The following is an 11,812-nucleotide window of genomic DNA, read 5'->3' as shown; positions in this document are numbered from 1 at the left end:
AAGAGGCGTGACTAAGGTGATGAGCTGAGGCACATTTACATCAATATTTCCGAAAAAGTAACTGCTCATAGATAAAAATAGAATATAACTTGCATGAATTACAACTTAAAGGAAAATTGTACTTGCAACATTAAGAATAATATTTTTGTAAATTGTAAGCGCTCCAAGGCCTCTTCATCATCTTTCCCTTTAAATCTTCCAGGTAGTAAGCATCCGAACTGAGCCTCATCACCACCTTGTACGGTCCTTCCCACTTAGGGTTGAGCTTCCCTACAGCCACCTCCTGAACTCTCCTGAGCACCAAATCTCCTACCTGAAAACCCTTCCTGCGCACCCGACGATTATAGGACCAAGCTATCCTGTTCTTGTATGCCTCCATTCTGATAGCAGCAGCTTCTTTCTTTTCATCCAAAAAGTCTAGGTCTTCCATTCTCCTTTCTCCATTTTCCTCATCATAGAAAATGATCCGAGCCGACTCTTCTCCAATTTCTGTTGGCAGGACGGCCTCATTTCCGTACACCATACTAAATGGAGTCTCTCCAGTCCCAATTCTCGGTGTGGTACGATATGACCATAACACACTAGGGAGCTCTTCCACCCAATTTCCCTGGGCTTTTCTCAAGCGTGTCTTCAAGCTTTGCACCAAAGACCTATTAGTAACCTCCACCTGACCATTACTCTGAGGATAATGGACAGAGGTGAAGTGTTGCTGAATTTTCATTTCTTTACACCAAGCTTGCACTCGAGCCACTTGAAACTGTATCCCATTATAAGAAATAAGCTTCCCGGGTACTCCAAATCTGCATACTATATTCTTCCATAGAAATTTCAGCACTTCCCCTTCAGTAATTCGAGCCAAGGCCTCCGCCTCCACCCACTTAGAGAAGTAATCAATAGCGACCAACAAGAATTTCTTCTGAGTTGGAGCTGGAGGGAAAGGACCCACAATATCCATTCCCCACTGATCGAAAGGACACGCTGCCACAATTCCTTTCATTAACGCTGCTGGCTGATGCTGAAGTCTGCTATGTCGCTGACAACTGTCACAAGAAGTCACCAAAGCTATGACACCTTTCAAAATAGTAGGCCAAAAATATCCTGCTAAGAGAACCTTACGGGCTAGAGAATAAGACCCCAAGTGAATGCCACAACACCCCTCGTGTATCTCCTTCAGGACATAATGAGCTTCCTTAGGGCCTAAACACTTGAGAAGAGGTCCAAAAAATGACCTCTTATAAAGAACTCCCTCCACCACCACAAAGAGGAGACTCCTCTGCTTCAACCGATATGCTTTCTTTGGATCTTTTGGTAACTTGCCCTTCTCCATGTATTCCAAGAGCTCTCTTCTCCAGTCACTCTCTTCATGAGCTAATGGTGTGAGCTCAGTAGAAGGTGTTAATTTCACTTGCACGACTACGTATCTGTTCTTCCAGTTATGAAGTGAGCTAGCCATCTTGGCAAGATAATCTGCTTTTTCATTGCTCTCCCTTGGAATTTGTTCAAACATTACCTCATCAAAGAGGCCCCGAGCTTCCTCTATCGCCCTCATGTATTCCTTCAACTTCTCATTTTTCACTTCATACGTTCCATTAACCTGCTGAGCTACTAACTGTGAATCAGAGTAGAGATGCACCCAAGCTGCCCCAGCTTGCTTAGCTTCTCGGAGGCCGATTAACATAGCCTCATACTCTGCCTCGTTATTAGAAGCTCAAAAATCCAACCTAACTGCCAATCTGATCTCATCTCCACGAGGAGAGATCAAAAACACCCCCACTCCACATCCTTCATTATTAGAAGAGCCATCAACATATACTTTCCACAAATCCTCTGCTTCCACATGTCTCGTTTCGGCCAGAAAATCTGCCAACGACTGAGCCTTAATGGCTGACCTTGGTTCATACTGGATGTCATACTCACTGAGCTCCGTAGTCCATTTCACCAATCTTCCCGAAATATCAACTCGAGTCAATATCCTCCCAATAGGGCTGTTGGTCAGTACCACAATAGGATGTGATAAAAAGTAAGGTCTGAGCTTCCTTGCTGTCATAACCAAGGCCAACGCTAGCTTTTTCACCTCCGAATACCGGAGTTCTGCACCCTTAAGGGCATGTGAAAAGAAATAGATAGGGTGTTGAGTTGCTCCCTCCTGCCTAATAAGTACTGAGCTGACTGCCCCTTCCAAAGCTGATAAATAGATGTACAATGGTTCACCAGGAATTGCCTTAGCCAACACAGGGAGTTCAGCTAAATAGCTTTTTAGGTCATCAAATGCCTTCCCGATTTCATCATCCCATTCAAATTTCTTGACTTTACGAAGCACTTTGAAGAAAAGTAGACTTCTATGAGCTGATCTTGATTTAATCGAGACAAGGCTGCTATCCTTTCTGCCAACCTCTGAACTTCTTGCAGATTACGAGGAGCAGACATGGATCGGATAGCCTGCACCTTCTCAGGATTGGGCTCTATCCCCCTCTCAGTAACCATGTACCCCAAAAACTTACCTCCCCTAATTCCAAATACACACTTCTCCGGATTAAGTTTCACCTGATAAGCTCTTAAAGTCGAGAAATCTCCTCAAGGTCGGCCAACAATCCCACATCATCCTGAGACTTCACCAGAATATCATCCACATAAACTTCCATATTTCTGCCAATTTGGGAGGCGAACACTCTGTCCATGAGCCTTTGATAAGTGGCCCCTGCATTCTTCAAACCAAAAGGCATCACTCTATAAAAAAAAGTTCCATGAGAGGTAGTGAAACTTACTTTGTCCTAATCTTCCTCCGCCAAAGGAATTTGGTGATACCCCTGATATGCATCCATGAAGCATAAGTACTGATGACCTGCCGTAGAGTCAACCAAGTGATCGATTCGAGGCAGTGGATAACAATCTTTGGGGCATGCCTTATTCAAGTCTCTGAAATCGACACACATCCTCCACTTGCCTGAGCTCTTAGGGACCAAGACCACATTTGATAACCAAGTAGGGAACTGCACTTCCCTAATGTGTCCTGCCTCAAGGAGCTCATCCACTTATTTTTTAATAACCTTATCCTTTTTTGGTCCAAAGTGTCTCTTCTTCTGTTTTATCAGCCTCACTCCCGCAAGAGTGTTGAGTCGATGAACCATAATTTCCGCACTAACCCCTTTGAGCTCTGACACAGACCAAGCAAAAACATCCTTGTTCTTCTTCAAGCAGTCAACCAATCTTTTCTTCACTGATGGGACGAGATCAGCAGCTAATTTAACAATCTGAGCCCCTGGGCTTAATTCCACCTTCTCATTACCTTCTTCAGACATCAGAAGCACCTTCTGACCAAACACCCTCGATGTTCGACCTACTGAAACCATTCCTAGTTCCCTCCTCTTCTTCTTTGCATCAATATTCACTTCATTCACATAACACAACCGAGCTGCCTTCTGATCACCCCGAACAACCCCCACTTCTCTTCCACTTGGGAACTTCAACTTCTGATGATAGGTGGATGCCACGGCTCGGAAATCACTCAGGGCAGGGCGCCCCAATATTCCATTGAAAAAGGATGGTGCATCCACCATGGTGAAGCAAGCCATTTTGGTTACTCTCTGCTCTCCATTTCCAAGAGATAATGGGAGCACTATTTGTCCCAACGGTTGCAAAGCATGACCCGTGAACCCATACAACTCCGTGGTGATTGGGTCCAACTCAAATCCTTCCAACTTCATTTGATCAAGGGTTTCTTTGAAGATAATGTTTACTGAGCTACCAGTATCAACAAAGATGCGAGCCACATCATAATTGGCTATGGTCAAGGTGACCAATAAGGGATCATTATGAGGTACCACCACATCCTTTAAATCTTCCCTTCCAAAACTAATGTTTGGATCAGTAGGACAGCTAAGCTGAGAATTTACCTCAAACTTTTCCAATCTGCGCTCGTGAGATTTGCGAGCCCTTCCTGAATCCCCATATGTAGTGCCTCCTGAAATCATATTGATCATGCCCCTATGAGGGTGATTTGCAATTTTCTCAACCCTATCTTCCTGACCATTTCGTGGAGCTCTTATTTGATGATCAGGTTGGTTTCCCCTTACTTCATTTCCCTGATCCCTCCATTGAGGAGCTCGGCCTTGGCGAGGAGGATTTGCCCTCTGAGTCAGCTCAGCCCTGAGTCGAGCATCCTCAGAAATAATTCTCTGCACCTCCTCGCCTAGCCTCTGGCAGTCATTAGTGATATGCCCATACTCCTGATGAAAGTTGCAAAACTTGTCGGATGGCAGTAACCGCGGGCCTTTCTCAGCATTTCGAGGCCTCACAAGCGCTCACCTATCCTCACAAACTTGCATTTCCTTCTCCAGGCTTACCGAGAGTGGTACGTAAGGGTAGGGTCCCTTAGCCCTGTTCATCTCTTCCGCAACCCTTTTTCTTCCAACATCTGCCTTCCCTTCTACCTTTGCTCCTATCTTGGTATTTGGCTTACTCCCAGACGTTCTTTCATGCCTCCTTTGCCTCTGTGCATCCTCCAAATTCACATACTTCTCAGCTCGACTAAGGAGCTCATCATAAGTCAAAGGAGGCTTCTTGACCAAAGATTTGAAAAACTCTCCTCCCCTCAACCCTTGAGTGAAAGAGTTTACCAAGGTATCTGCAGTGGCCGCAGGTACTTCCAAAGCTGCTGTATTGAAGCGCTGAACATACTCCCTCAAAAGTTCCACCTCAGATTGCTTCAGATTAAACAAACTAAGAGAGGTCTTCAAATATTTTTTTATACTCGCAAATTGGTGTAAAAAGGCTAAGCTGAAGTCATTGAAACTTCGAATGCTACCAGGCTGTAAAAGATTGAACCATTGCTGAGCTGATCTCACCAGAGTGGTGAGGAAGACCCGACATTTAATTGCATCCGTATATCTGTGCAACAGGGCTGCATTTTCAAACCTTCCCAAATGTTCCTCTGGATCTGAGCTCCCATCATACTCCCCTAAGGTGGGTTGCTTAAAATTCGCAGGGAGTTCTTCATCTAAAATAGCCCGAGCAAAAGGGCTTTCTCTCTGTATCGGCCCAGGCCGACCTCTGACTTGCCGACCTAATCTCCTGATCTCTTCCCACATCGCATCCATTTGGTTTGGCTGACCTCCAGGTGGAGGGGGAGGAGGTGGTGGATTCTGACCCATGGCTGTTTGCACCGTTTGAGTGATGAACTGGTTGAGCTGATCTACAGTCATGTCCGCCACATTTCCTCCTCCCCTCCCTCTTCCTCTTCCTCTTCCCGCCATATATACGCCTTAGCTTAAATTTCCCACAGACGGTGCCAATTGATATACCTCAATAAAGTGATCTTCTTGGATGAGCTAATTAGTTGCGCTAACAAAACTCGTCCAATAAATGATGACCTGTTGCTGACCTGAAACCACGAACAAGAGTGTTAAAGGGGGGGCCGGAAGGTATTCCGACGTATCCCCTCCGATGCTCAAGTCAGATGCTAGGATAACGAAATATAGAGAGTGATGTGTGTACACGAGTGAAAATTAGGATCCAAATAATGAAAGTGAACCTGGTATAGGAGAGGACTCTGAATCTTACGCTTACCTTCCTTATCAGGAACCCGAGAATCCCGGAATTGCAATCCTGAATATATAGGCGGATATCTCGTCTGAATCTAGCTTGACCGTGAAAATATCGACATGTACATTTTATCCGAGCTGACCTGTCATCACTAAGACTCTATATTGCTGCTCCCCCGGGGGTCATATGAAAAGGGGTGAGTGAGTTATTACTGAACTCCTGAACTCGCCCTAAACATTGATCCTAACATCTTAGCTAGCTCACCAAGGTTGTCGAACCCATTTACTAAGCTAACTCCCTACTAATATTGGGGCTGAGCTGAGCCCCAAGCTCCCGAGCTGAGCTCCCGACCCGAGCTGGAAATTATGGTGGGGGAGCTTGGCCGAGCTCCGAGTTCCCGAGCTGATCTCCCGACCCGAGCTGGGAATTATGGTGGGGGAGCTTGGCCGAGCTCCGAGCTCCCGAGCTGATCTCCCGACCCGAGCTGGGAATTATGGTAGGGATCTTGGCCGAGCTCCGAGCTCCCGAGCTGAGCTCCTGAACCGGTTCTGGTTGATTAGGGATGTTCTTTTTATATTAAGGTCATCGATGAGCTGATGTAGTTTTCTCCTCCGGGTATCAATTAATGTCTCAAAAGAATATCATTTTTTAGATATTAGATAAAGTAGTTTACAAAGAAATGTTGATAACATGCAAAAGATACAAATTAAAGGTTAAAAACCAAATACAACGACATAAAATCCAACATAATAATCACAAACCTAATTATGGTCTTTATGTTTGGTATCACTTGCGGCTGCATAAGCCAAAAAAAGTTTCTTATCAAAAACTGGATAAGCAATATGTGACATGAGAGGATAGACAAAAAGAACAAAGAAAGTGGAAAAAGGGCTTGTGCAAGGGCATCAGAATAGGCATTGGGCCGAGAAGAGGCCGGAAGCACATCCATTGATGCATCGAACGCAAGTGATTTTGCCTTATCCACGGTTGTAGACTGAAGACTCTTATGGATACATGTTTACTTTTTTTGAAAATTACCCTAATTCATGTCACGAGAATTTTGTATTCCTAGTTTTCCACTAACACTAAGAAATCTCGTGCGTCTCTTTGTCCCAAATTTTATCACCACATATCGTTCACCACTCAATTTAAACATTCATCTTCGGCGAACTATTGTTTGAGAAATTTAGCTAGAGCATGCCGTTCTCAATTTGGTACCAATAGTGGAAGTCATATATGAGTAATTTGAGTCAACTTTTGCAACAAACATCGAAAGTAAACATGGAGGAAAATTCATTTTTTATCCACTTGATCTTATGTTTCAATTTCAATTATCGTTTTTTGTTATAAATATGAATAAAATTAACTAGTCTAATGAAATATTTATGAAACTGTAGATATATTTTTTGGTTTAAACTTATTTAATTTAAGAGATTAAAAGAGTGATAATTATATCATATTAATATAAATGAAAAAAAAAATGTTCTGTATATGTATTCACCTACTACCAGCAAAGAAGTGAAATATGGGCTGCGGGACTTGATTCGTTCATGTTCCGGGAAACCCCAACATCTTTGCGTCTAATAGTAATTCCCACCATGTCCCCTTCTACACGCCTTGCTCTGCTTACGCTTCTCTCCGCCTCTGCCACACTCTATTTCATCTACAAATCCCGCCATCGCCACCGGCGTCTTCTCACGCGCCTCCTCAAAGAACCATTGGTCCAAAGCTCTGGCCCCAGTTCCTCCAAAAGAGGTAAGCTTTTTTTCCTCTCACAAACCAACACGTCAAAAACACTTGCGCGGCGCCTCCACGCGCTTTTGACCCTCAACGATATTCCCTTTGATTTCGTTGATCCTAAAGACTACGAGCCTGAGGATTTGTGTAAAGAATCCTTGGTTGTAATAGTTGCTTCGACTTGGGAAAATGGCGGGCCGCCTCAAAATGGGAGCTTTTTGGTTAATTGGTTGACCGAGAGTGCTGATGATTTTCGGGTTGGGGCGCTTGTGCTGAAGGACTGCAAGTACGCGGTTTTTGGGGTGGGGAGTAGGAGTTATGTGGAGACATTTAATACTGTGGCAAAGGGAGTTTCAGAAAAATTAAGGAAGCTTGGGGCGACTGAAATTGTAGAGTTAGGGGAGGGAGATGGGGACGAGGGAGATTTGGATGAGGTGTTTGATGGTTGGAGTGATAGGGTTGTTGGCTCTTTGAAGGGTTTAATAGGGGAGAATCGAGGGTGTTCTCAAAATGTCGTAGTTGGGAGCCAGATTGAAGGTCAAGTCGAGTTTAGTGACAGTGCAGAAGAAGATGACGATCCTGAATCGGGGATTGTTGATCTTGAGGATATTGCTGGTAAAGCGCCTTCAAGGAAGTCAAATATGGGAACAACTGCTAATGGAAAAGTGAATGGAGAAGCGGTGAATGGGGAGAAAGAAATGGTGACTCCGGTGATAAGGGCGAGCTTGCAGAAGCAGGTAGGCCTTTCGAGAATAATTATGTCAATAATTGAAATCTATCATTTGGTGCAATAATAATTGAGAAATATTGGTTTTGTTGTGTTGAATTATGCTCCAACTCTACGATTGAGGCGAAATTGATAGATTAATAAGGTCATAGCCTGGAATTTTGCTCTTCATTGGATCAAGTGGTTTTTATTTTTGGTATTATGTGGCTCATTACAAATATTGAACAAATTTGCCATCTCCGGTGTGGATTTTTGTGAATTTCATTGAAATATAATGTTCTATTGCTCTACTAGATACAGTGACAATAATACCTTGCATGTTGCCTATTATAATCTTGACAGAGTATTTATTTGTTAAGAATTATAATCTTGATGGAGTATTTATTTATTCTTATTCTTAACTAAAGCCTACAACTATACCTGGAGGGTACAAGTTTTCATAGTCAATCATTAAGTATTCAATTTAATGCAAATGCTAGAAAGTATGTCTCATTTAGCTTAAGCTATGAGAATTACACAGTTCTTTTCCCAGATCCAACCTATTCCAATAACTTGGATGTGCACACTATGGCTCCTGCAAACATCAATTGAGCCTAAAGGATTCCCCGGGCTTTCTGCAGAGTGGAATACATAGAACTGAGGCCAGCCTAGTTTGCTAATATTGTTTGTAATATATTCACTTGACTATCTAATCAATATCCATGGGTTTTGATTATTTTGTCAGTTTTTCTTGAATAATATTTCATGTTCGTTTTGTCTAAGTGACAGACGCTGCTTGCAGGGTTATAAAATAATTGGCTCTCATAGTGGAGTTAAACTTTGTAGATGGACCAAGTCTCAACTTAGAGGGCGTGGAGGTTGCTATAAGCATTCATTTTATGGGATTGAGAGTCACAGGTGTGGGTTTAATTCAATTTTGTTGTAATTCTATGGTCGGCATCGAAAATCGTAATGATCTATGGTATATTTTACTTGTTTGTTTTGTAGCCATATTTATTCATGCTAAGTTAAGCTGTATGACTGATTATTATGTATCGAGATAGTAACAGGTTTCAATTTCTTCCGTTTTAGAAACGAATTTTGGGTCTGCGGCAAGCAATTATTTCCTCATTTGTTCTTCGTTTAGTATTTCAATTTTTTTCATTTTTGTTTCTCTATGCACACATATGGTTAATTGTTTGGAAGTTAGAAGGGCTTCTTAGCGTAACGAAACATTTTCTTTTTTCGAATGAGAGTGTTCGAAGAGAGCTATTCGTGGTCATTAGTAAAAATTATTGTTAAATGAAATCTTAACAGCTAACTTAAATGATTAAATTTTTAGTATCTAACAATTGTTTATATTTTTATAAACAATTTTTTTAAAAAAACTAGCATTTGATTAACAAAATATGAGAACAAATTTCATGAAATTGTGATTATTAATCACAATAACAAATATAGAAAATGAAAATATTAATCAATGAGGAGACTTATCTTTTGTTGTATTTTCTGAAACATTATATTTGAATTGCATTTTTTGAACTTTTAGCAGAGGTGTTTGCATGTCTCCAGGTGCATGGAAGCAACACCGAGTTTGGCTTGTGCAAACAAATGTGTTTTTTGCTGGAGGCATCACACGAATCCTGTAGGGAAAAGCTGGCGATGGAAGATGGATGATCCATTGGTAATAGTTGACACTGCTATTGATCTTCATACGAAAATGATACGACAAATGAAAGGGGTTCCGGGTAGGTTATTATGATGAGACTTGTATTCTCTCTCTTTCTCGTAAAACAATATTGTGTTATAACTTTTTCATCTAATGCCTGTCTTACTAGACATTGAATTATATATACACACATCTGTAGAATTTCAAATTGAAAATATTTATGTCTGTTTTTTGTTCTGCTATTTAACAGGTTTGGGTTGTTCACTAGAACTTTTTGCATCATATACTTTCTTTGTCTTGCTAGACATCGAGTTATGTTATCAAGATTTCATAGATGGCATGAGGCTTTTAGCTAGCTTGCTATTTGCTGAAAATTGACCACGGTAATCTATGTCCACAGGTGTTAAAGCAGATCGTTTGTCTGAAGGTCTTTCCCCAAGACACTGTGCATTATCACTTGTTGGTGAACCAATCATGTATCCCGAGATTAATGCGCTTGTTGATGAGCTTCACCGCCGGCGAATCTCAACTTTTCTGGTAACAAATGCACAGTTTCCTGAAAGGATTAAGATGTTAAAACCTATCACACAGGCAAGCATTTTTTTTTCATTATGTTGTGTTGGTGATCAGTACTTTTAGGAGCACTGGATTCTGGAATGCATCGTTTAATGAGTTACTACTGCAGTTGTATGTTAGTGTCGATGCTGCAACGAAGGATAGCTTGAAGGCCATTGATAGACCACTTTTTGGTGACTTCTGGGAGCGATTTGTAGTGAGTATCTATTTTTCTTTCTTATGTTTTTTCTTTAGAAACAACTTCAATAATTGAAAATTAAATGTATTACCGAAGGATAAGACACATCTGCAACCAGTCTTTCAAAAATGCAAAATGGACACCTTTGAATACCAATTCTTGACACAAACAAGTCACATAATACCGCCTAGATAGTGTGGATTGAAACCAATTAAAAATGAACTAATGGAGTTTCTTCAAGCTTTCTGTGTAAATGTCCCCGATGAACTAAAGGTTATGGGATCCCTTATTCTGTGAAATTAGTGATTGGGCACCTTCAGTTTTTTCTTTCCATCTAGATGTAACTGAATAAGATGTTGTCAATTACTGTCAGGATTCCCTGAAAGCTCTCAGAGAGAAGCAACAACGAACTGTCTACCGCCTGACACTTGTCAAAGGATGGAACACTGAGGATGTAGATGCCTATTCTAGCCTTTTTGATCTTGGAAATCCTGATTTTATCGAGATCAAAGGCGTGACATATTGTGGATCGTATGTTGTGTTCTTTCTATTCTTTTGTCTCGTTTCTCATCCAAAACTTAATTAAAGATTTTTTGTTTGCATGGTCTTGACATATAGTGGATCGTATGTTGTGTTCTTTCTATTCTTTTTATCCAAAACTTAATTAAAGATTTTTTGTTTGCTTGGTCTTGGTAACTCTATCACAGGTCAGCAACTTCAAAATTAACAATGGAGAATGTTCCTTGGCATTCCGATGTGAAGAAGTTTTCGGAAGCATTGGCCCAAAAAAGCAATGGTGCATATGAAGTTGCTTGTGAGCACGAGCACTCATGTTGTGTTCTTTTGGGCAAAGTCAGCAAATTTAAGGTCGACGGCGAATGGTTCACGTGGATCGATTATGACAAGTTCCACGACCTGGTTTGTAACGCATCTTGTTTTTCTGTATGCTCAAAAAGGGCTTGTATCGTTGGTGTGTTTGTTCATTGATTAGTGAAATTTATCATCTTGAACTGAAGGTGGCTTCTGGAGAACCTTTTACCAGTGAAGATTACATGTCCCGTACACCAAGGTGGGCGGTCTATGGAGCTGAAGAAGGTGGTTTCGATCCAGACCAGTTGCGGTTTAAGAAAGAGCGGCATCACAGATCCGCTGCTGAGAAGTTAGCTTAGGGATGAGGATCTTGATCTTGAATTTGCATATTGAATGGCTCAAATGGCCAACAATTTTGAATTTTGTAATAGCCCCCCTACCCCCCAACCCTTCTACATTGGTTATCATGTCACTGGTTGTGAGAATTCTTGGAACGAAAAGTAAGATTGGGATTGTAAATTTATGTTTGATTCACGTGCAAGTATGATTTGGCAAGACAAGAGTCAATGATTGTACCAATCAAACTCCCTCATAT

General features: G+C 41.6%; 1 protein-coding gene across 1 annotated transcript; it reads left to right on the top strand.

The window, feature by feature from the left end:
• Positions 1-7,017: 7,017 nt before the first annotated feature.
• Positions 7,018-11,747, top strand: LOC140880481 (S-adenosyl-L-methionine-dependent tRNA 4-demethylwyosine synthase). Its single transcript, XM_073284968.1, has 8 exons — positions 7,018-8,015; positions 8,787-8,902; positions 9,557-9,732; positions 10,054-10,244; positions 10,339-10,425; positions 10,781-10,938; positions 11,115-11,325; positions 11,424-11,747. Exons 1-8 carry the CDS (start codon positions 7,092-7,094, stop codon positions 11,574-11,576), a joined length of 2,016 nt encoding a protein of 671 aa, XP_073141069.1. The 5' UTR covers positions 7,018-7,091; the 3' UTR covers positions 11,577-11,747.
• Positions 11,748-11,812: the final 65 nt, after the last annotated feature.

The sequence above is a fragment of the Henckelia pumila genome, chromosome 2, assembly GCF_033568475.1.
Source record: "Henckelia pumila isolate YLH828 chromosome 2, ASM3356847v2, whole genome shotgun sequence".
Taxonomy (NCBI): Eukaryota; Viridiplantae; Streptophyta; class Magnoliopsida; order Lamiales; family Gesneriaceae; genus Henckelia; species Henckelia pumila.
This window is presented reverse-complemented; position numbering and strand designations above follow the sequence as displayed.

Bases quoted from the DNA above. Each gene is read 5' to 3' on its own strand.
- LOC140880481 (XM_073284968.1), top strand. From the start codon at position 7,092: ATGTTCCGGGAAACCCCAACATCTTTGCGTCTAATAGTAATTCCCACC. The intron at 8,016-8,786 runs GTAGGCCTTTCG...CGCTGCTTGCAG, and splicing joins GGGCGAGCTTGCAGAAGCAG to GGTTATAAAATAATTGGCTC. The intron at 10,426-10,780 runs GTGAGTATCTAT...AATTACTGTCAG, and splicing joins ACTTCTGGGAGCGATTTGTA to GATTCCCTGAAAGCTCTCAG.